Source organism: Hyaena hyaena, unplaced genomic scaffold (assembly GCF_003009895.1).
Source record: "Hyaena hyaena isolate Hyena2069 unplaced genomic scaffold, ASM300989v1 scaffold_1212, whole genome shotgun sequence".
Classification (NCBI taxonomy): domain Eukaryota; kingdom Metazoa; phylum Chordata; class Mammalia; order Carnivora; family Hyaenidae; genus Hyaena; species Hyaena hyaena.
This window is the reverse complement of record NW_024081849.1, coordinates 435,707-462,575: the sequence shown is the minus strand read 5'-3', so window position 1 is coordinate 462,575 and position 26,869 is coordinate 435,707. Positions and strand designations below refer to the sequence as shown.

General features: G+C 43.7%; 1 protein-coding gene across 2 annotated transcripts in view; it reads left to right on the top strand.

The window, feature by feature from the left end:
* The first annotated feature begins 7,727 nt into the window (after positions 1-7,727).
* LIFR (LIF receptor subunit alpha) overlaps positions 7,728-26,869 on the top strand; it is a 73,203-nt gene continuing 54,061 nt past the window's right edge. Inside the window, exon 1 of one of the 2 annotated variants that reach the window (XM_039222922.1) lies at positions 7,728-8,030. Coding sequence is in view for 1 of the 2 variants with exons in the window: in XM_039222921.1 (XP_039078852.1) it covers positions 13,229-13,263 (35 nt within the window). In the remaining variant the exon portion in view is untranslated. Of the gene's footprint in view, positions 8,031-13,123; positions 13,264-26,869 lie in introns of those variants that run through there. The other variant, XM_039222921.1, reaches the window with a different exon arrangement.

The following is a 26,869-nucleotide window of genomic DNA, read 5'->3' as shown; positions in this document are numbered from 1 at the left end:
CAAAAGAAAATCAAAGTCCTGATCATACTTTTCTGGTGTCTCCATTCCCTATGCTCTAGCCACCTGGGCCTCCTTACATTTCTGGAGCATGTCAGCCATCCACCTGTTGGTCTCCAGACATTAACAAGGCTCCATCTCTCATTTCATTTGTATCGCTGCTCAAAAACTCCTTCTCAGGGAGGCCTCTCCAGCTGCCCCCATTTAGAATATCAACCCCTGTAATCTTCTATCCTTTAAACCCACTTTATTTTCTTCAAAGTATGTATTTCAAGTTGATACTGAAATGATACTATTACTTATTTGTTGATGTGTTCATTGTCTGTTTTCCTTTTTAGAATTATGGCAAGAACTTTGTGGTCTTCACTGATATATCCCTGGTCAGGAACATAATTAGTGCGTGAGCTAATGAAAATTGGGGACATAGGAGGAGTGTACTTTTGGCAGAAAATATGAGTTTTGTTTGGAATCTGTGGAGTCTGAACAGCCTCTAGAATTTTAAGACAGTAACCCAGAGAAGAGGAAGTTCCTTCAGAGTGTCCAGTACCCTGTGAAGTGAGTGGGTTGAATGAGCTACAACACCAGCCCCCAAGTTGCTCTGGAGAAGAGAACATTTAGAGCATGCCTTCAGGCTGGGAAGGGCTTTGCACGGTGCTCCGTCAAAACCCAACTTAGTCAAAGCATCACCTACAGTGGCAACAAGTTGGAGGTGAGATCCCAGTGAAACTCCTAAAACTACAAGTGGCAAAGGTTTACCAGGGAGCACTGATACTGGAATAAGGTCCAGGGATTAGGGGTGTGGATTTTAGAGCCAGTCTGTGGTGGTTTGACTTGCACTGTTGTCAATACCTGGCATCCTTTGTAAATGGAGACGCAAACTCACAGGGTTACAGAGGATGTGGGAGTCAGCACACAGTACCTGGCACATTGCAAGTGCTCAATAAATGTTGATTGCTGTTATCTACCAACTAAATATTCTGAACCCTGCTTTTAGCCCACATCTTCAAAATCATTATAACAACTTTGAAATTAGACTGGTATGCTCAAATCTTTGTTTTTTTACTTTTTTAAAAAGTTTTTTAATGTTTATTTTTGAGAAGGAGAGAGAGAGACAGAGTGTGAATGGGGAAGAGGCAGAGAGAGAGAGGGAGATAGAATTTGAAGCAGGCTCCAGGCTCTGGGCTGCCAGCACAGAGCCTGATGCAGAGCTTGAACTCACGAACTGTGAGCTCATGACCTGAGCCGAAACCAGACACTTAACTGACTGAGCCACCCAGGCACCCCTATTTTACTTCTTTGAGCTTTGGTTTGTTCATCTGTAAAGTGGGACTAACAGTACCTGTAACACAAAGAAAGTGCCCACTGCTGAGACTGTTGATAATTATTAATTGGTGAATAACAAATTAATATTAATCTCCCAGTCTGATGGTCACATGTGCAACTGTCTCTCTTTCTTAGAGTTAAGAAAAAAATCTGCCAAACTTAGATTAATTGGTGTAGTCCAGGTTAGGCCTAGGTAGGTGGGTAGAATGAGATTCCATGAGCACTTGACTTTGAACTGCATTTAGAGTGGTAAAGTTTCTGTCTGCTCTTTGAGCATAAGACTCTTTGTGCTGAAACAGAATAGTCAGAGACCCCAGATTTCTTGGGTGTGTCATGGAAAAGGTTCTCAGAGCTGCCACCATTTCCTTTGAAAGTCCTCAGTTACCTCAAGTTCCGGCAAGCAAATCATCAACAGAAATGTCCCTGTTGACCAGAGCTGCCAGGGTGATGGCCACTTTTGTTTCCAATATGAGACCCAGGCTATGTACCAGATTAGGAATCTGAAGGAAACCCCCGGGACGTTGCTGTTATTGAAATTAATTATTTAACTGACTCATTATTTTTCAATGTGTTACAGACCTTGAATTAAGTCTGTTGGCAAATGTGTAACCATTGAAAATTCTTCACAGTCAGAAACTGGAAACAAAAACTTTCTTCTGGTTTTAGATTTTTGGTCTTGTACAGATCATTGAAGTCTGTGGATTAAGTGCATTAGTTAGAATAATATATTCAAGGATTTAAGGAATTTGGGTCCAATTTCGAACCACTCCACTACCTCTGGCTTGACCTCAGCTCAATTCCTTAATCGTTTGGCTTCTTGCTCCATCTGTGCGAGAGACCTCTGGCAACTGACTGAGTGCAGTAGCTGTAGGAATAAATTAAATAATGGGCTTAATATCACCACTGAGAATGGAGTAAATTGCTCTTTTGTGGGATCCATTAGCTCAACTGAGAATATTAGCACAGGATTCTGGGACTATGATGGACTATACGGGGTAAGGTAGCATCAATGTTTTGCCTCGAAATGACTCTAGACAACAGATACAGAATACAGAGAAGAAAGAGAAAAACAGGGACAGAGGAGAGGGCTTGGGGAGGAAGAAGGAAGAGAGAAAAGGTGAAGGGATGGAGGACCATGAGGTAAGATGTGAGGCATGAGTGTGGGGGTTTGCAGGAAAAGAGAAGATGGGAAAGGCAGGGAGGGGAAAAAGCTTACTGAGAGGAATCGCCTTGCCCACTAAGGAGAGCAAGATTTTATAACCACCTCACAACCACACTTCCTGAAGCAGGCTCTTATATCTGCTTTGACAGATTTAGGAGGGATAGTAGAAATTGTAATAATGAGAATATTCACAGCTAATATTTATCAGTTACTCTGTGCCAGGCACATACATAATGCATTCTTCCAAAAGGAACTTGAGGCTGTTTACAAGACAAACTATAAGAAGGGAGGAAAAACCGTGTGTGCACAACTTGTCTGAGGGAAATTTTAGCAAAAGTAACACAGCATTGAGTGGTTTTATAGAAATTAATTCATTTGTTTTCTCCACCGCCCAGTGAGGTAGGTACTTTTAATAACTCCTTTTTATAAAGACGGAAACTGGGAAAACCAAGATTTTGATATTACGTCCTTGGCTTGCCTTCAAAGGACAGTATAAAAAAAATAATAACCCTGTGGGCGTCTTGCTACTTACTTTCAACAATAGCAATTTCAAAGCTATTCACCAGGAAAAAAAAATGTATTAGCTCTGCTTGTTACCAAAAGATGGCCAAAAACGATGCCGTGTAGTGTCCTTTGTAACTTAGATCTTTTTAAAAGTTTATTTATTTATTTTGAGAGAGACAGAGAAAGTGCAAATGGGGGAGGGGGGGAGAGAGAGAGAGAGAGGGAGAGGGAGAGGGTGAGGTAGAGAGAATCTCAAGCAGGCTCCACACTGCCAGCACACAGCCTGATGCCCAACATGGGGCTCGAACTCATAAACTGTGAGATCATGACCTGACTCAAAACCAAGAGCCACCCAGGCACTTCTCTTAACTTAGATTTTTAAGTATCCCTTATATAAAGACTCTTAAAACAAATTCCTCTCAGAACTTGGGCCACAAGAGACTTTCTCCTAAACAAACTGTGTGATTCCTTCTACTTGACAATGGGAGTTATGAAAATCTTCATTTTCCCTATTTCACTTGGCTATGAGGAAGCTTGGCGCTAAGTTTTGTGCTCAAATGCTATTTGTCTCAGCCAGAGGTTTTTTTTTTTGACTTGTCTTTTTTAATATTTGTCTTTCACTGTAAACCACCTTAAGTCTCTTTGGAAGAAGGCACAGTATAAATAAACAAAAGACAAACAAAATGTAATCCTGTTGGGGTTATGCTAGGGATATAATAATTTACCAAAATAGTTTACATAACACCCCTGAAATCTTTTTATCTGAGAGGGAATATTCTAAACGGAATCCTGGGCAGATACTATCTTTCATGGTGTTTATCACATTTTTCATGCCCCTCAAATAGCATTCCAGACCACTCTGGGTAAAGAACATAACATCTAGAGAAAATTAGCTGATTGCTCTCATATGTCTTGTTACAGGAATCTAATTAAAGTTTTGAATCTTGTCCAAAACTGTGCTCTAAAATAACCCAATTTAAATCTACATTTATCAGCCAGGCTTAAAACGAGGAACAGTGTCACTCACTGCAACTATTCACTGGTTGATCACTATACTTAATTTGTAGATTTTTATTCAGTTCCAAAATTTCTTTAAGGAACAAAGCCAGTTCTCATCCCATCGAATGATAAACACTATGCGTGTTAGATCACACCTCCCAAGAAGTCAGCTTAAGGGCCAAGATGGAAGTAATTTAATCACAAAACCTTATCTTCTCAAGGTTGCTCCTTCTGTGGGTGATCGATCAATCCTTTCAGAGAACAAAGCCTTTCATTTCCAGAACTCACATTATAGGCATGATTATGATTTTTGCTTCACTTGGAGATTATTTTATATTTTAAGCATTTCAAATGAAATCTTGTTTATAAAAAAAGAGAGAAAGAGAGAAAGAAAGAAAGAAAGAAAGAAAGAAAGAAAGAAAGAAAGGAAGGAAGGAAGGAAGGAAGGAAGAAAGGAAGGAAGGAAGGAAGAAAGGAAGGAAGGAAGGAAGGAAGAAAGAAAGAAAGGAAACAAATAAAACAGGAAAGCAGGGAGAACGGCCAAGAATTGGAAAGAAGAGTGAAAATCTTGGGCACAAAATAACTAAGAAGCTAAATTCTGCTCTCCAGCAAGAAGTTAAACAATTTGCAGCTTCATTCCGATTTAATGTTAGCTTGTAATATAACTTACTCTTTTACTTCCAATTATGTGATCTTTTCTATTTCATTCTTGTCCTTTGATGAGCATTAATGGGAACTATGTGTCAGGCTCTTCATATTATAAGATCTAAGCATCAAACAAAATGAATTCTTATTATATTTCTTTTGCAACAGCTCATGAAATTTTAAAACAGTAAATAATCTATAAAGCAGTATTTACAAATTGACTAGCCCGTGACACTTGAGTGAAATCCCTGGCACTTGAAATTAAGCCGAGATTTCTAGAAGAATCCACAGTGGTTAGTACACCTTTTACACAATAGTTAGAAAAATTTACTCCTATCAGTACAGATAACAGGACCATATCAAATGCTGCAAACTGAATTATGGTTTAGTCATAACTGGGATATTACTAACATATTTTTAAGGCCACTGCTTTCTATAGAAACATAAAATCCATTATTTCTTGGGAGAAGTGTGAACACCCTCCCTCTTCAAACCAGACGTGGCTTTGGGGTGAGCACTATGGTGGCCCTTAGGACCTACCGCAGTTTCCTGTTTCCTGACCTATGAATTAGGTAGAGGGTGAACATCAGAGGCGGTTTTCTGTGACGCTAACTAAAGCTAGGCTTCAGGGCATTTTTTACAGGCCCCCATTCAAGGCCCTGGCAGGAGCCCTCGAGATACATTCACGTGGTTGTGTGTTTTTGTACAGTTGGCCAAAGTAAGCTATTTTAACCACAATCAGCTGGGATTGAGGTCCTTTTGCACATGGATTTTCCCTGTCACTTTCCCTTGTGTTGAGTGTTGCTAGAACAGTGAGTATGCTGCATTTGGTTTTTACGTTATGAGGACTACCCCAATTGCATAAATTTCAGGCCTCACAAAAGACTGCATCAATGCCGAGGTAAAATAACAATACCTATTTTACAGGTGTGTCATGAGGATTAAATGAGTAATAGACATTTTCACGTCCATGGTGTGTACCCAGTGGATGCTAGGCTAGGCATTATCCCCCCAAATATTTTCTTCTCTCTCTTTCTCTCTCTCTCCACTTATCTTTCTTTTTTTCTTTCTTTCTATCTGGAAAACAAAGTTACAGAAGTTAACATTTTCTGTGCTTAAAACTGCAAATATTTTTCGCAAAAAGTAACTTCTCCATCCCAGCCAACAGGACAACATGTTTTTTGGGGCCTGAGGAACTTTTGCCTCTGTTGAATTCCTTCCTCCGTTAAAAAAAAATAATAAAAATTTAAAAAATATATTTTAACATTGTATTAGTGTAAAGACATATTTTAATGTATATTAAAACACTCTCTTAAGCCTTAATGTTAATTTTTTTCCTTCTGATTTGAAATGAGATCATTTACATGGGCCCCTAAAACTATTATGGGCCCTAGGCACTGTGCCTAATGGAAAAGCCAGTTACAGGATTCTCCAATATGCATAATGCTAAACTTCTCAAACCATCACGGACTCAAGAATGAAGGTAAGCAAAAGGCAACGTTGTACATTTTTTAAAATTAAAAAATTTTTTTTAAATTTACTTCTGAGAGAGGGAGAGAGAGGTAGCATGAGCAAGGAAGGGTCAGAGAGAGAGGGAGACACAGTACCCAAAGCAGCCTCCAGGCTCTGAGCTAGCGGTCAGTACACAGCGGGATGCAGGGCTGGACCCCATGAACCATGAGATTATGACCTGAGCCTAGTCGGAGGCTTAATCAACTGAGCCACCCAGGCGCCCCTGTTGTATATTTTTAACAGCGTCAGGTACACATAGTAGAACCATGTTTTCCAAACAAGATCTTAGGGATTATTAGGAAGCATTTAGTTTTGGTGTCTCAAATATGCACATGGAAAAAATAAAATACACACATGGGTGGAGTTGGCCCTTAGGACACTCACTAGTAGGGCCCAAGTCTTACTGTGAAACACAGGGTTTTGTTTTGTTTTTTGTCTCTGAAGCTTTTCAGTTAACATTCTTGGAGGTGTTTGGTTGCCCATTTTAGTCACATTATCAAAAGGGAAATGTTCTTTTAGAAAATAAGCTTCATTCTGCCAATTTAGAAAGTGCATTGGAATTTCACCCAAAGGTCTCTAGAAAACACACTGGTTTTGGTGCTGGTGCATCAAATAAATCACAAATGAAACAAACAAGCTGGCTTCCTATTGAAGGTGTGTCTGCAGAGCCCTGTGACTCTGCGTGCCAGGGGCTCTATCTGGCACATTTCTTAACTCTGCAAAATTAATCGTGCCAAAGAGAACATCATCAAACGCGTCCGGCATAGAGTGTAAACATCTTCAAACCAGGATTCTGCGCCATCAAGCGCTCTCCAGCTAATTTCATTTGGTGCATTACTCTGGAAGAAAATCGAGGCCAAGTGAAACTGCGGAAATGGGAACAATGCAAGGAGGAAAAAATCTCACCCCATTAAGGGATCCGTTTCTTCTTTGCACAAATAAGCCCACCACGCCTTGGAGGCAAGACTAGATGGCTCCAGGATATTATCAGTGTGGGACTGAGGGAGCCCTGCACTACCGAGGAGGACGGTGGCTCCAGCCGCAGGGCCCCAGCCCTGGGCGCATTTTAGGTAACTCCTATAACCTAAGCAATTGCTCCTCCTCCCCTCCCCCCCCGCTACCCACGCGCAGGCACTGACGCTGGTTTTCGTGGGTCTTCACATGGGAGGCTAAAACACGGCCCCGCATTTTCCAATCCTCAACGCTATGTTGGCAAGGCGCATTGACAGCGTTTGGGGAGCCCCTCTCCTTCCCGAAGGGCCGCCGCGCCCGGGCCGCTTCGCTCTCGCTGGCTCCTCCATGACCTTCCGAGATTGGCCTCCGGACAGGACTCTCCGCCGAAGCACCACCCTCGGCGCTCGGGCCCCGCGCGCGGCCGCACTCCTCCGACTCCTAGGGGCGGCCCCTCGGGCGAGCGCCGGACGCGCGCGGCCGTGCCCGGGAGGCGGGGGCGGTGGGGGCGCGCGGGCGGCTTCCGGCGGGGGCGCGCGGGGCGCGGGCGGCGGGGCGGGGCGGGCCAGGGGGCGGGGCCTGGACAGCAGCGCCCCCCGCCGAGCGGCGTGCAGGCACCGCCCCCGCGCGCCGCAGTCCCGGCTGAAGCGTCTCGGCCGTGGTCTTGGCCGTTAGCGTTGCCTCCTGGAGGCTCTGGCGGCGGCGGCGACTCCCAGGGCTCGTAGAGGGCACAGCCGGCCGCCCCCAGCTCGTGGCCGCCTCCAGCAGCCCGGCGCTGGGACTGGGGAGGAGAGGCGAGGCGGCGGCGGCGGCGGGTTGTGCCCGGCCCCCCTCCTCCTCGCCTCCGGTCCCCGGGCGACTGCGGACTCCGGGCAGCCCCCGGGCGGCGGCCGAGCGGACGGCGGGGGATGGCGAGATAGCGGCGCGGGAGTGGCCCGTGAGTGCCGGAGGCGGGTGGGCGCGGCGCGGGGCGTGGGGAAGCGCGAGCCTCGGTGCCCGGTGCCGGGTGCCGTGGGCGCGTCGCCGCGAGCGCCTGGCTGCTCGCGCGGGGTGGGGGGCAGCGCTCCGGCCGGCTCTGGTCTGGGGGCGTCCGCGGGGAGTGACGCGGGGGTGGGGGAGTGCTCCGGGTCGCGCCGCTCTCCGCGCGCCCTCTGGCCACTCGCGTCCGTGAGGGCGCCGACTCCCTGGCCGCGACATTCCGCCCCGCGTAGGGCAGTAAGTTCTGAGACCACAGGCTACCTGGGGGATGGGAAGGAGCTTTAATTTTTATTTTCCTTTGGCGATGTAGCCAACCGAGTGATTGCGTGATCCCGTGCCTCAACTTTTCGTTAAACAGTTCTTTCTCCCTTCCTCCCTTATTTATGAGTGTATTTAATTTACCTGTACTTTTTATGTGCTTATATCCGAAGGTGCTAACCTCGATAAATCCAAAGTTAAAGTGTTAGTGATCAAAGTTAGGCTTCTTGAAAGATGGCACTTTTGATGTGTTGTCTAAAAGGAAAGACTTGGAGTCTTGAATTCTGACCCTTAAAGAAAACTGCACGTCAAGTGGTTGTGCATTCACTCCAGGGCTTGAATAATGTGATTTTGGTGCCCGTCTTTGGCTACAAACAAACCCAGCAACAGCATATGAGGTCTTTATTCTTTATTCTCCGTTGGGTATCTTTGTGTTCCTTTTTGTATGAGTGTGTTTAATGCAGTCGAATATTGATAGAATGTGTGTGCATTTTTTGAGTGGCATTTGTATGCAAATGAATTCTTTCCATTTCTTTTTTGTGTTCTTTTAACATACATTTTTCAACAAAAAAGCTTTCAGTTTAAGGTTTGCCTTCTGATTCTTCGTTTTCAGTTTCAGATTTCTCTTTAATTAAAAAAAAAAGTGTGGCTGGAGTGAAAGTAATGTGACTTGGTAGTATCATTTAGTCAGCGGTGCCCAAATGAATCCTAAATTAAATTTAAAGCCCATTGCCATCCCCTGCAAATGAAAAATTAAAGTGTTTGTATGGTGCAAATGATGGTTGCCCCTCCCCTTAAAATTATTATTTCGCTGCAGATCTGACATCCTATTTCACCAATATCAGAAGGTTCCTTGTCTAAATAAGCTGGGTGGAGGAAAGGAAACCTGAGTGTAGTAGTGTTTTCAAAAACTGAAGACTTTCCTCTTGTTTTTTACCTTGACTTTGTTTTATTACCACGTGGAAACTGTGTTAATTTGGAGACTTCATTAGGTAGTTACAAGCCCAATTTAAATATGGGGCACGTTTTCAAGGTGAACCTAGCAGCTGTTTCCCTTCCAAGAATTGAATTGAGGCGTATTTGCTTTGTAATAGGTGAGATCACAAGCGAGCCTCTCTAATTAGTGGAGACTTGGATTCTCTTCTGGGAATTAAGGATCAGGAACTCTGCACTCCCAAATGGAACAACTTTTGTGATTTTTGAAAGCCTGTACTCTTGATGGCTATCCTTGAATAATATGTTGGTAACAGTATACATTATTTTGGTGTTAAAATTTATTGCATTAATTTGTGGGGAGGCGATCTATGCATACTGGAGGAGATCGAATAGATATGAAGAGCTCAGAAGTGGAAAGTCCATCTTTCTCCCCTCTCTGCAACACAGCGCCCTGTTCTCCCCAGTAATCAGGGTGGCTAGTTCCTTATATATCTTTCCAGATATAGCTTGTGCTAGTATAAACATTTTGTATGCTTCTTTTTCTTTGTCTTTCCTCCAACGAGGACACTTTGTATATGCTGTTCTGCACCAGCTCCCCGCCCTTCCCTTAGAGTACTAAATCTTGGCAGTCTCTCTATCAGCACTTAAGAGAGCCGGCTCATTCTCTGGGAGCTGCTTAGAGTACTCCAGTAAGGATGAACCATAATTTATTTAACCTCCTTTTTTTTAAATTGAGATATGTGTAAATATATAAAATTGTTATAAAATTATTGCAAAACTTTAGTTTTTAAAGTGGGCTTCAGTTATTCCCAAAGGCAGTAATAATACACTTCTTTGTAGCACATTCCAGAAAATAAATGCCCCTTCTCTCCAGTACACACTTTTTGCTTTTGTCTAATGCCATAGTGACCCATAAAGATCTTTGGTGTCTTTGTGAAGCCTGAGCCATTATGGTCAGTAAAGTCAAGTCATATATACCTTGATTAACACCTTACCTCTTTGTTTCAAGAAAAGAAATAAAAGATAAATTTTTAAGAATAATCTGTAAGGAAAACTGATAAGAGTAAATATTTTTGAACATGGAGAAAAGGCTTGCACCTTTGATTAAATTGAAGATGAAGACAGTTTTTGTTCCACGAGACTTGTTTACCATTAGGCACCTGCCTTCTGTAGATTATTACCAGTATCTCATATTTTCCTGCTGATATAATATGGTTGCAAACTGTACAGTTTGGGAGATTATAAGTAACTCTTAAGGGGTGGTATGCTTTTGGAAAATATTTGGCTCTTTTAAATTAAAAATTGACATCTCAGCGCTTTTAAAACAAACTGTAGAAGTAGTGCTAATCCTAGAAATTTAGCCTAATACATAATCAAGTTTGAGTATTAGGTAATGTTGAACTTTGTATGTTTATTACATTTATTTTTGGAGAGTGTTTTCAAGACTAGTGTAAGCTATACTTTTTTTTTTTTTTTTAACTTACCAAACAACTCTTAGCATTTAAAGGGTTTTCATTTTCCTTTGTTATTTGGCACCTGTCGTTGTACACAACTGCAATTAGCAGTACACAACTGCTAATATTGCCTCTATTTGCTCTTCTTAAATAAGTATACATTGAGCATCTGTTATATTCCAGGCACCCTGATAGGTACCGCGAATATAGCACTGCACAGGACAGAGAGACCCCACTTTTAACGAGTTCACGAGTTACTGGGGGAGATGGACAAAAAGCAGAGAAGCAATAAAGGAGATGAGACCAAGTAGTGATAAGTACTGGGGAAGTACTAAGCGTTGGTGTGGTAAAGACAGGATGGGAGCTGCTGTTTTAGATTGGCCCCGGAACTGTGTCTCAGCTAGAGAGATTTGAGCAGAGTTGAATGAGAGAAGGACTCTGTGTGTTTGGAGGTTTGGAGGAAGAGTGGCTCAGGCAGAGGGAGGAGCAGGTGCAAAGGCCCTCCATTGAGGTTGGGCCTGTCTCTCCAGGGGACCAGAGAGCTGCCTCTGTGATGGAGAGGAGATGGGGGCAGCGCCTGGCCGGTGAGAACAGGTACCCGCACCTGTTTGCGTGTGTGAGGGAGTACATGCAGCCTAGGAATGAGGCCTTGCTCGGCTGGTGGCTGTTTCTCCCCCTGCTGGAAAGCTCCAGGAGGGCAGGCAGGGGCCTGACTGCTCCCCAGCCTTTCCCACCAACAGAACAGCCGGCTGTGAACATTTGGTGAATTAATGAATAATCTGAGAGTTTCAAAAAAATAATCTTGCCTGATTTTGGTCAGAAAACTTAGATTCGGGAGTCTTAAGCTTTCCATCGTGGCTGTGGCCCTTGATGTTCAAATCTGTGATACACATCCTCTCGAAGGATTGCTTTATGTTGGTTGCATTTGGAAGGCTTAAAAACATACCTAATTTTCCAGGTTTTATAGTGACTTCTGAGTAATTTAGTCAGAAGTTTCACCTTTGATGATCAGTAGATTTGCTATTTGCTTAAGCATAACATTTTCAAAGATGCCTTTTTTGTTTACTGAATAGATGAATTCCTTTGAGCAGATGACAGACTAATGAGCAAATAAAATATATGTACTTTATGCAGGTACTTCTATTCTCACAGGAAGAATGCGTGCATGTTCTATTTTAGGGAATATCAGGAACTAGGGTATTTCCTCTTCCCAACTTCTCATCTGTTTGTCATTCTAAATACGTGTTCCCTTACATTAATTGAAAGCGTGGGAAATGAGTTTCATGCCAAGTAATTGTTACAGATGTTTAATAAGAATCTGTTATCTTTCTCTTTCTCTTGACTGTGACTTTTTGGCTTCTGTGTGACCTTAGGACTTTTGTCATCTCGCAGAATGAGGGTTTTAAACTTTCTAATTTGCTGTTCGAATTGACTCATTCCAGAACCTAATAAGTAGTTTCTAGGTTTATCTTCCAACTTTCTCTCACCAGCTCTGCACAAACACTGTAAAGGATGGATTCTGTGACTCCTGAAACTTAAGTCAGCTTTGTCCTTGCCAGTGTCGCAGCAGCAAAAGCTCTTTTGCCGTATAGCTGAAGCACGTAAGCATCTGTTTTATATGTAACTGATTGTGGTAATTTAGCAGCTTAGATATTTGAGTTAAAGTGCTTTTACGGCCTCCTTTATATTTCCTCTGTGAACTATAGAGATGCAGGAATTCCAGATTCGTCTTATGTTGTCTGGAATTACAGCATGTACTTTATCACCCATCGCTGCTGCTGATGGTCTCTCATGTAAGCAAAGGTTGTGTTTATCTGATATGGTTTTATGTTGGAAGTTGAAGAAAAACTTCCAGTGGGTGAGTTTTTCATGGAATTTTGCACAGAGGTGAGAAAAGTCTTGGCATTTAGCCGTTCGTCTTTTGTATGGCAGGTACAGAAGACTTGGAATCGTGATAGGTGCCCGTAGTTGAGAATCTGCCTGTACTACTAAGGGGCCGTATCCTGCAAGACTGCAGAGGTGATCCCACTTGCTGAAAGTGCGTGTGTGGCTCTTCCCTAGAAGGGATACTGAGGCCCCTTGCTGTGCCTTCCTCTGACTGCTCTCCAAAGCAGCCTTCAAGGAGACTCTGGACCTGAGGACAGTGGAAGTGGTGGCGGCAGGAACATCTGGTGGAAAATAACAAGTGGCAGTAGTAGCGTTTCCCATTTCTAATATTAGAAATGCTAATGGGGCAGTGAGTGGTAGACATTCTGTGGAGAGAACTGGGCGTGTCTGTTGAGCTGGGGGTGAGCTGGGGAGAAGTGAGGATCCGCCACCCGGACTTGATGCTGCAGCCCTCGAAGGTGCCATTGTACCTCCTGAAGGTGGGGGTGCTGGCCGTTCCTGGCCATAGTTTGGAGACCCACAGCTGGGGGAGGAACAGGGAGGTCCTGTTCCACATGTCTTGTCATGCCTCAGTGTTCGCCCACAGTGTTCATCGTGCAGTACGAAAGTGAAGGAGGCAAGAATGTTTCAGAAACCTCTTCAGAGAAACAGCTACAGGTGGGAGCATAAATCTGCATCTAATTGGAACGTCTCCTGTGTTTAGTCCTTGAAGATACCTGGATCACCAGAGTTTTCCTGTGAATGTAAAATTACCTTTTTTGGAGATCCAGGTGCAGGTTTTGTGCAACTATATAGAGCTTAAAATGCAAAGCTCTTATCAGTAATAAGAACTTACGTAGTCAAACAAAACCAAAGAAAGGATAGAACTTGAGAGCCAGAAGAGGCCGCAGGTCATCTGGTCAACTTCCTAAGTTTACTTAAGAAGCACCCGAGAGGCCAAAACCCAGAGATGTTACCATTTGCCTCAGAACCCAGGGGTTCCAGGCTGGGACTGTATAACCATGATGTGTGATTCTTTGCTGCAGGGACCCTGTGTCCTCTGCAGAGAACATTGCCCAGCCCATAGGCACCCAGATATTTGTTGCTAAGTGAGCATCTACAGGATTTTAACAACTTCACATTGCCAAGTTAGTTACAAGATAGTATAGTATTTATAAAACTTGAAAAAATAGACAATTTCATGAGTTTCTTGTTAAAATACAATACAACACATTGCTGTTAAAGCCCTCAGTATTAAGCCTAAAATTAGCCTGATGGGAAAGTGAAGATGAGGGGTTTTACTTACTAGCTTGACACCTTTCTGAGCCTGGTTTCACTCAATTTTCTAATTGTCATTCTGTAAGCTCAGTCTGCTGGGATCTGATGTCATTAACGTTTTATATTTTGTATTTGAAAACATGTATTTTAAAATACAGCATTTGAGCGCCTAGGTGGCTCGGTCGGTTAAGCACCTGACTCTAGATTTTGGTTCAGGTCATGGTCTCATGGTTAGTGAGTTCGAGCCCTGCATTGGTTCTGTGCTCATAGCGCAGAGCCTGCTTGGGATTCTCTCTCTCTCCACCCCTCCCCTACTCACTCTCTCACTCTCCCTTCAAAGTAAATGAATCAATTAAATAAATTTAAAATCTACCTTTTGGTGTCTGAATTGTTTGCTGCTTCTCTAGATATGTTTTACCAGTCGTTCCACTATTTTTAAAACTTAAGGCCATATAGGGATCTGATTGTTTAAAAACAAATCTAGCCAACTGGAGGGTTTGGGGAATTGTCACTTTCAAATGCTGCTGGTGGGTGTTTGAATTGTTACAACTTTCCAGGAGGGCAATTTGGTATTACTCATCAAAAGCCTCAAAAATGTACCATGTCTCTTAGTCAGGCATTTCCATCACTAGGAATTTAAACTAAGGAAAACATAAGGGGGAAAAATCAGCATGTGTACAGAGACCAATCTGTAGCAATAGTTCTTACCTACAGTCTGCATGTGGAGACCATATTCTTGTCAGCTGTCTTTCCCACACTGGTTCTTAACTTGGTGGGAAGTCCTCTTAGTGTAGAGTGTCTCAAAATTGCACAGAGGGTGCTCTCTGAAGTTTGGGAAAAACAAATTTCCAGATTCTGGTGATGTCCCCACAAAGTACACACAAAAAAACAACCTCTAATTTGCAGAATGGTTTTTGTAGCTTTGTTTATAGTTGTAAACTAGAAACAGTTTAAATGCTCAATAATAGGGATTGGTTACATAAATTGTGGTATGTACATGTCATGGGAAACCCTTTGTTCATTAACAGTGAGGTAGGTAAGGGAGTAATTTATTGATGTGAAAGATACTCAGAATTTGCAAACTGAAAAAGCAGATTGCAGAATGACATGTGTAAAAAAAGTTTTTAAATGTTTGTTTATTTTGAGAGAGAGAGAGAGCAGGGGAGGGGCAGAGGGAGAGGGAGAGAGAGAATCTCAGGCAGGCTCCACACAGCACAGAGCTGGGCTTGGGGCTCAACCTCATGAACCTCAAGATCATGACCAGAGCTGAAATCAAGAGTAAGCCGCTTAACCAACTGAGCCACCCTGGTGCCCCATGCATGTGTAAATTGATCTGAGTTTTTTGGTGGTTTTATTTTGGAGAGTGAGTGTGACAGAGCATCTGGAATACAGAACGTCTGTCTGTGTATACAGTTTTCTACCTATTATATGGGAAAATGCCAGGAAAATTATATGCCAAAATGTTAGGTAAGATTATCTTTGTGTATTGAAATTACAGGTGACAATCAGTTTTTTTATTTCCTGATTTCCGCTGTGTAAAGCATGTTACATAGTTAAGACATTGGGATCAGATGCTATTTCCCATTTACTGGTTATGTGAACCTGGCTTAGGTTCTGTCTCTTTTTCCTTATCTGTAAAATGGGAATAATAATATCCAGCTCAAGATGCCTAAAGTAGTGTTTGATAAATGTTACCTTGACCTCACCAATCTGATATGATTAAAGCCAATATTATGTTTCTATTATTACAGAATTTCTAAGCAGAATCATTTGTTTTACAAGTCCTATTATTGTGAAAAGCGTTTCAGGACATTCTGACAAAATATTTCATTGCTTTTGGTCACTGATTATGCTGAATTTTTACTTTAAACTTTTTAAAAAGTTTGTTTATTTTGAGAGAGAGAACATGCATTGGAGGGACAGAGAGGATCCCAAGCAGGCTCTGCACTGTCAACGTTGAGTCCTATGTGGGGCATGAACTCATGAACCATGAGATCATGACCTGAGCTGAAATCAAGAATTGGCTGCTTAACTGACTGAGCCACCCAGGCACCCTGAATTTTTATTTACTTTAAAACTGAAATGCTTTCCATTGTCAAGAAATTTTATTTTGAATTGAAAGCTTTTCCCCCCTTCTGTTTTTGTCTTTAACAGTCTTGTAGTAAGTTCTTGAAAGTCAAGATCCCGTCTTCTTTACTTTTGTAGAGTTAGAATGAAATGTGAGTCACTCATTCAGTACGTGTTAGGGGCCTTTTTCCTGGGTGGTGGGTAGGCATCTGATACACAGCAGTGCCCAGCACAGACGGGCCCCATGACTTGCATGAGTGGAAAGTGACCAGCACGGTTCAGGGCCAGGAGGCACACTCACAGTAAAAGGTATTGCCAGCAGACAAGTCAAGTACACCTCATTTCCTCTTCTTCAAAGAAACTTTGTTTTGATGTTACTTTTCAGGGAAGCAAACTGTGCCTCCTGCTTATCCTACAAACCACCTGAGCAGCAGACTAGGTTATTATCCCCTTCACTGACGGTTTACATTACACATGTGTGAGAATACCTGAGGCTAATAACCTTTAAATTGCTGCGGTGTATCTTCGTGAAAGACTGGCCGTTCTGAGCTTATCTGTTCTAAAATTACTGAAATGGGTTCCTCCCAATAAATTTAGGATGGAGTGAAATTCATGGATATCCTGTTTGAGAAATTCTAGCACATGCTCTTACTGAGGGTGAGGACCATAAAGCATGCACTTTGAAGTAATGTCGCTACTTGACAGTATATAAAACTACATTAAATTTGTAATTTCCTTTTTTAAAAATTTACTTATTTTTATTAAAAATTTTTTTAAATGTTTTATTTATTTCTGAGAGAGAGAGAGGCAGTGTGAGCAGGGGAGGGTCAGAGAGAAAGGGAGACACAGAATCTGAAGCAGGCTCCAGGCTCTGAGCTGGCTGTCAGCGCAGAACCTGATGCGGGGCTCAAACCCACGAACTGTGAGATCATGGCCTGAGCCGAAGTCGGATGCTTAACCGACTGAGACACCCAGATGCCCCAAATTTGTAATTTCCTAATGTAAGGGCAGATTTTAAGTTGGCAACACTGGAAATATTCTGATGTAAAGTAGACATAGCAGTCACGAAGGAAGCCTCGGAACTTTCATGACAAGTGGTGACCTTGCATTTCATTTCCCTCGTGCCGCCTGGTAAAAGAAAGTGGTCCCACAAACCTTTTTTTTCTTGTGCCAACATAAAATGCATGGAAGGTTAAGCCATGTCACAGGTCGGAGGCATCAGCAGAGCCAACACTGTATTCGTTTATCTCACGTTTTTCCTGTCTACACTGTTGCTTTGCCTAGTCCATTTTACCCCCTCCACCCCGCTCCCCAGCAGTTAGCTTCCCTTTTTTTGGTTGAGGGGAGACCGCTTTTCAGAAAGAAACACCCTTTCTCTCTTTCAGTGAGGTGTACTGAGTATGCATTGGCAAGAAGGAAGCAACCAAGCTGTGTTGACATGCAGATAGTAGGCTGTTGGCCAGACATCGAAATTTAGCCCACTCACCGTTTCTCAAACACCAACTTCAATAAAATTACAGATGACTCTGTTTTGGAACTTTTCAGCTCACTTCCAGATAATCAAAGCTGTGCTTGCTGTACTCACACATCCCATGGGCTATATTTATTGCTGGGATCAAAAGCTCCAACGCCTGCAGGCGCAGTGGAGGTCACGTACCTTGCTGAGCGCGTCCCAACTGCCTTTTATCTTCATGCTTCTGGTAGACACGATAAGCAATACTTCGCTTTCTTTTTTACTGTAAGGTAGACAACAGTGATAATCTAGTTGGTAAATGGCAACTGAAAGCCGTCTCAGTGTTGGGGACCCGTAAGGAAGACGCCAGGGGAGGTTGGCTGTGGAGCAGCGTGAGCTTACTTTCGAAGGATGATGGGTTGGTGTTTGTGAAACAGATACGAAAGACTGGGACAGACATGCTGGGTGGAGGGTGCAGTGTGTGCAGTGACCCACAGGATGACAGATTCTGGCATCCTGGGGGGGACTGGAGTGCAGAGGCAGTGTGGACAGAGGTGGGATTGGGAAGTTAAGAAAGCCTTGTGCCATGCTAAAGTTGATGCCTTTTCCGGTAGGCCAGGGAGACTGATGGCAAGTTTCAGGCATGTGAGGCCAGCGTTTCAGAAAGCTGAGCTGGCTGTGCTGTGGTGGGCTGGGCAAGTGGGGGACCGGTGAGGAGCACCGCAGTGGTGCAGGCCGAGGGGGGAGGCCCCCGCCAGGCCTGGCCACTGAGGTTTGTACTATCCTAACAGTGCCAAGGCGGTGGCACACAAGCTCCTCTCGCGCCCAGCCCTCCATGCCCTTTTTTAAAGCTTCTGATTGGACTCAGCGCAGAAGCATTCCATGCTTTTAAATCTCCCAAGCACTGACCTACTGATGCGTTTTCTGTTCAAGGGCTCCCCAAGCGTGCATGGTAGGTGAGCGACAATGTAGCTGCTTGGGTTAAAGATGTTGGTCATAGGGTAAAAACTTCCAGTTCTAAGGTGAGTAGGTTCTGGGGATCTAATGGTCAGCATGGAGAATGTAGTTAATTTCGTACTGTATGCTTGGAAATTGCTGAGAGAACAGATCTAAAGCATGTCCACCCCTCCACACACCAAAAAGTGACTGTGAAGCGATGGACGTGTTGAGTTGATTGTGGTGGTCATTTCACAGTATCTGTATATCAAAACATCAAGTTGTACACTTCAAATATATATAGTTTTGTCAGTTGTAGCTCAGTAAAGCTGAGAAAAAAACAGGGAGTAGGTACACCTAATGGAGAGATGGGATAAGAAAATGTGGAGTGAGATTTATATTGAAGCAAGAACTTCTTTTTTATTTATTTTTTAAATAATTTTTTAATGTTTTATTTATTGATTGATTTTTTTGAGAGAGATGACGGTGTGAGCTGGGGAGGGGCAGGGAGTGGGGGTTTGGGGGACAGAGGATCCGAAGCGGGCTCTGCGCTGACAGCACTGAGCCAGATGTGGAACTTGAACTCATGAACCAGGAGATCATGACCTGAGCCCAAGTGAGCTCAACTGACTGAGCCACTCAGGCACCCCTGAAGCATGAACTTCTAATACTTTGGGCAGTAATAAAGACAACTATAGTTTATGTTTCATATAAATAATACCTTGATATTTGATTACCTACCTATTAATTTTTCAGACTAAAAGTGAATCCTCCAGTTTTAATGGCACTGGAGGAGGGTATTTGAGGCATTCTGGTAAGTGAGGGGACAAAAGAGTAATCCTTGTTGTTACTCTTTTGGCAGCTACATCACATTATTGGCCCATTTTGTTTTTCCCACATGTGGCTGCTAAATCATGTCTCTTCCAACCTGTGTTTGTTCATTTTCTGCATGTGTTGTCATTGTCATCATCAGCATCATTTTGGACCTGAAATTATCAATGCTAAATTTATCTCATTGGATTAGTTTATTGGATTAATTTATTAGAATCCTCATTATGACATGCAGTGTATTTGCTGTTTTGCCCATTTTTTTCATCTACAGATTTGATGAATGTGACTCTTGTGTTATCATCTAGTTCATTTATGAAAATGCCAAGAGAAATGGCAGTGTGTCACCTCTATAAGTAACCTTGTCCAGGTTGACATCATCCGTTAACAGGCACCCTTTGAGTAGGGGTGAGCGACACAGTGGTGAAAGAACCCCCTTCACTCTTCTATGTACAACCTGTATCTTTTTGCCTCCTTCATAAGTATCTCTCAGGCATTAGAAAAGATCTTGTTCGAACCACAGTACGTCCCATTTCTGACTCTTGCTTTCCCAGATCATCAAGTAAGGGGGTGAGGGTGGGGGCTGAGTACATTGGCCTAGGGTCCCTTTCCTGATATGTTCTGCAGACCCAGGATCGGTATAAAGCTCATGCGTCTCTGGTCTGTAGAATTTACTTTCTTGATGGGACATCCCTTTCGGAAACAGTTTTGCCAGGAACCAGTTATTTCTGTTGTACTTTTCATTCTCTGTTCCACTCTGTTTAGAAGTTTCAAGTGACTATAAGGTGCAGTACTCTGCCTCCATGTACTTAAAAGATGTTGTAGACTACAATCGGAAGCTAAAGGTTTTGTTTTAATTCTTTTTTTCCTTTTTTTTTTTTTTTTTGAGAAGCACTCATATTCTAAAATAATGCTTAAGGTTTTGAGATCTGTAATTAAGTAATACCATAAAGGAAAGAAAAAGACTAAATGAATTTTTTTGGAGAGGAGAGCTTTGAGATTCCGACCCCAAAGAAGGTTAAGAAAACATTCAGGCACCTTTTGGTCGACATCTGTGCCCTTAAATATAAATCTTCAGACAGTGTATATTTTAAGATTATTTCAACAACAAGGCAAGAATTTTTTAATGCCAATACATTTTGAAAACAGGTTGTTAACTGGTGCCCTAAGAACTGTAGTTGGCCTTCAAATATGTTTCCTTTGGCTCACATAGTGATTCGTAAAGAATTAGTTGCCAGCATTTAAAAATAAGGCAATTTCACATTACAAAATCAAACCAAACCTGCCTTTCTGTCCCTTTTTGAAAACCCTGAAGGTCTGTGACTTCAGGGGCCCCGAGTTCCCACGTGGTGGTTATGTAGAAGTACAGCACTAGCTCCAGGCTGCCCACCACCACTGTCCGCTCCCAATTCGTGCCTTGTGGCCAGCTCCACTCGCTTCGTGTGGCTGCTCCTCAGAGTAGGTTTGAGCTTGCACCTGCGGGGGCAAGAGCTAACCAGTTCAGAGTATACTTGGGAATTGGGAGGAGAACAGTAAGGTGATAGCAGTTTGCTCTCTTGTTCCCTGAACATAGGTTGTCTGACCTCTGTCCTGAGGTAACGACTGGAAGTGCATGGTAAAGCAGATGGAATTTCCCCAGGAACAGCATTCAGCCAGGCAGGGTGGAGGAGGGCAGCACTCTTCATGGCGTTCTAGCTCTGCTAGTTCAAGGGGACAAGCAGGATGTCCCAAGAATAAAACAACTGTGCATTTCTTAGGACATGGAAAGTAGGGGAAGTAGGCCTGGGTGATAGTTGTCTGATTTTAGAGATGTCAGGGAGTTTGTCTGAGGTCACATACCTGACACCTGGTCAGTGGTGGCATAGGGACTAGAGCCCGGGACTCAGAGTGCTGGTTGACTGGGTTTTCCACTGCACATTTTTCATTTGTGTGTAATCGGCTAGAGATGAGGTTGGTAATCAGGCCTGGATTCAAATCCGTGTTCTGCTCCTGACTAGCTGTGTGACCTCAGGCAAGTGTCAAAACCTATCTGTGCCTCATTTTCCTTGTTATAAAGAAGGAGAGAATAATGATACTGACCTCATGGAGTGATTATAGGGACTAAATCTGATACTACATTTAAAGAACTTAAAGCAATGCCTGCTTGTGATAATGGATTAATAATGCATGATATCTGAAAATAATATTTGTGCATTCTATAGTGTCATAGTAGACTTAGCTAAAACCAGCATTTTGACCACACAAAACTATTACATTATCATTTTTTTCCTCTTAGACTTTTAGAATAGTTTTACTCTGTGTATTTTTTTTAAAGCCAACAATTTGAGCCAACATTATCTTTTTTATTCCCATTTTTTTCTGTAGCAGACAGGTGCATTGAAAAGCATATCATCGAGCTTCCTTCTCATAATGTAACGAAATAATTGGGTGTCATGAAAATATTTTCATTGTCTCACCAAAGATACCGTTTGGGTGGATTTGTTCAATTCACTAAATAGATCTTGAATATATTGTGCATATAAAGCCCTTTTAGATGGAAGAGTGTTATAAAGATAAATCTCTGCTCCTTAGGGAGCTCATAATGAATGGGAAAAGAGGGTGGGAGGAAGGGAAAGAATAATCGTCAGAATACCTGGTATGATACAATAAATGCCTGAGGTGGAACTTGTCCAAAGTGCAGTGGGAATGGTAAGTGATGCTAGTCTCTGGGCGTGATGGTCTGCGAGAGAGCCAGCAGGCCAAGATGCCCCGGGGCACGGATGAGGAAGAGGCTCAGCTTGTGGGGCCAAAGTTCGAATTTGAGTTTGGACGTACAGTCTGAGCAGCTGGCTGTGCAGCCTCCTGACTGTTGGCCTGAAGTTTGAAGGGACAGTGAGGACTCGAGATGGCAAAGCTGAGAAGCCAGGTGCCATGAGATGGATTAATCTGTGACTAAAGTATATGCGCCAGCGATGCTGCTGAGGTCTGCCAGAGCAGTGGCCCTGGAGAGAGGGGACGGGATGGGGGAGGGAGAGAAGCCTGTGTAGGAGGTAAAACTGGTGAGTAGGTGGAGTTAGGGGTGACCCTCGCTTGGGTGACCCAGGAGAGAGTGGTGCTGTAAACAAGAGCTGGTGCACAAGAGAGTAGTTTGGGAAGGGAAACAGTTTCATTTTCTACCTGTGGAGTTTTTGAGGGATCTATGAAGTCTCTAAGTAGTATCAAATATTTGTCATTCCTGAAGGGCCTCATTTGAAGATTTGTGTGGATAAGCAAGAATTTACCTAGTGGATAGATGGTTCATCTGTAACTGGGAAGAGACTGGTCCTAGAAGTACGGATTTGGATGTTATTAGTTGTGAATGATGATTAAAGCCACTGAATAAATAATGCTCAGTGAAGACATGCAGGGTGAAAGAACAGAGGGCTAGGGAAGTCCCACCAAGGAAGTTGAGAAAGGATGCTCTCTTACTGCGTCTCTAGTCATTGGGGGAAGGAATGGATTCCTTAATGGTGTTAGGATCAGCGTAACCTTTGGCGACCAGGGGGACCTGGGTCCTGACTCCTCTTGTATACCAAAACTAATTTCATAAGGACTAAAGTTTCAGATGTTAAAAGGCTTAAACCTCCTGGAAGAAGAGGTGGGTGACAACTTATACAGCTTCGGCATGAGAATGTGTTTATGTTCAGAAACCATAAAGGACAGACTTGGGAAACTTGACTTCATAAAAGTCCAACAGAAACCTCACTGGAAAGTAAAAAGGCAAGCTGGAAGTATGTGCAGTGTGTAGCAGCCCGTCTGTATACAGGGCTGTGATGTTGGGATGTTTCTTATCAAGCAGTGAGAAAAGATTAGTGTCTAATTAGAAAAATGGGCTAAAGACAGAATGAGTATTTTATTCATAAAGCATTGCAGATTAACAATAGACACGTGATGGGTAGTTTTGACTACATAATCAGGAAATGCCTAACAGTTGGAAGAGATTAAAATGAAAAAAAAAATCCTTGATCTTGGTGAGAGTGTGGGGAAGGAGATACTGGGGAATGAGCTGTTCCTGATTGTTTTGGAAGGTAAGCTTTTATCGTTCATTTTCCCAGCATGTTAAAGATGCCTTGGCCTATTTTGGACCAAGAAGGAGTGTTCTTCAGGTGGTTTCTGTGCTATAATAATAGAGTGTTTCACTCGTGTGATAGAAGGCAAAAACAGGTTCACGTGCATGATAGACATGATTAGCATTTATGGAAAGCTGTTGCGTGCCTGCCACTCTGACCGCCCAGCTGAGGTGAGAGGCGGGTTTACAGACCTCACTCAGTCCTCTAGAGCTTCCGGTGGACCCCGTAGCTCAGGAGGAGTTGGGAGTGTGGAGAGTCACAAGAGGCAGTGGTTAGAGGGGGACCCTGAGGCCTGTGGGAGTGTGTGGAGCTGGAGGGTAGTTACCTCCTGCAGTGGGATTGAAGGGGACGCCTCTGAAGGGTTTTGTCTACCAGGCTGGCCAGGAACTTGACGTTAGAGCCGTGGGGAGTCTTCAGAGGATTATAAGCACCGGAGTGATGTACTCAAAATTGCTTTGACACGCTCAAGTTGGTAGTGAACAGGCTCTTGAAATAACAGGGAAGTCTTCACTGGAGTGAAGATGGTCAGAACCAAAGGAGTGGAATGTAAAGATCCTGAAAAACAAAAAGTCAGACTGAGGAACACTTTTGGGGAAACACTATCCTGCAGAATCCACAAAGACGTATTCTTGTAGCAGAAGTTACATTTGATTATTCTCCTGCACGCAGATGCAGATTCAGGCTAGAGCAGGAGAATGGAATCCCTAGGCTGTGGAGATGTCCTCTCACTTAGACTGCCAGACATTTCTTGCTCTTAATGTTTCATTGTTTTCATGGTACCCCCAGGTCCAAAGAAATGCCCAACAGCTTTTTTTATGAAGTACTTAGTTCCAGCCAACATAGTATTTATGACCTGACACTTTAGTAGTGGCTTGGAAAGATAATGCATATCAGTTTTTTAAAAAAAGATAGTATTTTGATATTACTCTTTAAAAGCCACTTGTGTGAACCTGCTGGGTACTGCATGCCTTCTCAAACCTTGGAAATGGGTTGGGACACTGCCACCCTTGCTTCCATTTGTACATTGATAATCTGGACGGGTGGTGCTTGTGTGTTATCACAGCACCTGATGACCCTGGCTTTGTAGGATAAATGGCGTCATTGAGAGGAATATAGCATAACCTAGGGTTGAAACTGACCTACCTTGCAGTGCCTGGGTGGCTCAGTAGGTTAAGCTCAGAGCCTGGAGCCTGCTTCAGATTCTGCGTCTCCCACTCTCTCTGCCCCTCCACCCACTGTCCCATCACTGGACAGTGGTGTCACGTTGTTGAACACTGATGTCACTTTGTTTCCTTTGAAAATTTAAAATGCACTGTATTATCTCAGTTCGCTTGCTTCTGTGCCTTGGAGCACCTAGTGCATGGATTGGGCACTGCAGCTCCCACCTGTGTTCCGGGCTGAGCAGTCCTTGGGTTAGCCATCAGCCAACTTAAACTTGTGTCGGTGCTGTGCTGGGCAGTGGGGGCTTACAGTGACCGGAGAGGCAGCATCCTCACAGGGAACTTGGAGTCCGTGGAAGGAATTACAACTGGGAGGGTATGCCCTGGAACTGGGGTCAGCAAGCTTTCCATAGGAGGCCAGGTAGTAAATGAATATTTTAGGCTTTGCTGGCCATGCAGTCTCTGTGGACGCTGCTCAGTCCTAACACAGTCATGTGAAAGCAGCTACGGGCAGCATGTAACAAATGAGCTCGGACGTGAGCTGATAAAACCATTCACAGAAGCAGACATGGCCCACAGCTCCTTGTTTGTGCAAGCCCTGAACTAGAGATGTGATTAAAGTGTGGAAGCAGAAGAGGAGCAGCTGACCTGTAGGGGGAATCCCAGAAAGGGTCTCAGAGGCCCATGGGCTCTTCCTAACTCCTGCCAGGAGTTTCCCAGGTAAGTGGAGGCGAGGAGGTGGCAGAAAGCCAGAAAGCTTTACAGAAAGGAATTCCAAGCCCAAGGGAAATACGTGCAGATGCAGGGCGTCCTGAAGGTGTGTGTGGAGGCTTGGAAATGGTAACTGTTAGAGGGGAGGGCTCAGGGCTACAGTCCCATGGATCATTTCTCTCCTGTTTTATTTTCTACCTCATTTTTTGGTGAATCGCATCTTCTAGTAGCCTCCAGAGAAGTCAGTGCATGGAAGGTGTAGCTTCTGAGTTCTGGCATAGCTTTATAAGATAGATTTTATCCTCTCACATAATTAGTAGTTTGAGAGTAGAATTAAAGGGTGAAAATAATTTGCACGCAGATTCTGGAGATGTTCTCTTTAGCTTTCAGTGCCAAGAAGTCTGATACTCTCCCCACTCCCCTACCGTGTCTGCAGACTACACACCTGGTGTCTCCTCTGTGCTTCTCCAGAGTGTGCTGTTGCTGTCCCCGTGTGCCAGCAGAGGGCTGGCCCGGCTCAGGCAGCAAGTCCCAGGTCCTGGTTTTAGAGAGAGAACTGTTCCTATTTGGAGCCCTTGTGTGGACGGCCTTCCGTTCCCTGGAAGCTTCTGAGATTTTCTTTTACGTGGTTATTCTCAGAGATGTACTTTGTTGTAACTCTTTGTAAATTCACTGTGCTGAAGACTTGCCTGGCTCTTTGAGAACTAGACTCTTTTGCAGCTGATTATATATATCGATAGTTCTTTGTCTGTCTTTGTTATTGCAGTTCTCTCTTAACTAATCTTCCCAAAACACCACTCCCTTCAAGCTTCTCTCTTCCTGAAAGACCTTTACTGTTTCCCTACAGTCTAGTCTCAGTCTGCCTTTCCAAACCAGCCGGATTTATGTTTTTCATAGGTATGTCTCCCTCAACTCAAATCCCCGCACTTGACTTAACAGCACAGTAGTATCTCCCTAACTGTGAAGTTTACGGTCCTGCAAAGCCTTCCTCAAAGGCAGTGCCCCGAAGCTTGTGTGTAGGGGAGGTGGGGGTGGGGAGTGCAGTTAGGAAAGTAGTTGCTGGTCACAGTTTTTCAACAGTTTTTTTTTTTTTTGTCCCCTAATAGAAAAGAATAAAGAAGGGGACACTGGAAGGCATATGAATCAGTAATATGGACACTGTGTACTTTCCATTCAATCTCCCTTACTTGGGGCTAAACATTCCAACATCTCTTCTCCTGTAGGTTTGGTGATCTTGCCTTGTAGTTAGGTGGCTTTTCTCTGTCCAGTGTGCAGTTCCTTTTCTGAATCGATGACAGCAAGTATCTCACAGTGATGACAGAAAGCTCCAACTAGAGTTGAAGGTTGCTCTGGGTCATCTTCACTCACGTCTCCCTGACTGAACAGGTGTTTCTCAAGCCCCTTCCCACTGACTGTAGTGCCTGCCACTCAGGGAGCATCATGCCAGCAGGATGCGCTGGCTCTCTGCCACCTTCCCCCCTCCCTCTCCACCTTCCTCCCCCTCCACACCGACAAGAGGAAAAATCAGATCAAGCAAAATATATTTGGACCACAGTTTCTGGTACTTCTCTGCTTTTAGCTTTACTTCCCTCTTTTCAACCCTCTTTTCTAGTTCTCCTCAGCAAAAAGGACCAAAACCCTATGTAGATTGGAACCAGGATTCTGTAAGCTGAGGAGGAAGCAAACTGAGTGCCTATGTGGAGGTTCCATTCCCCCAAGAGGGGGCGGAAAGCACTGCTCGCAGGGCTGGCCTGTGCTTCCTG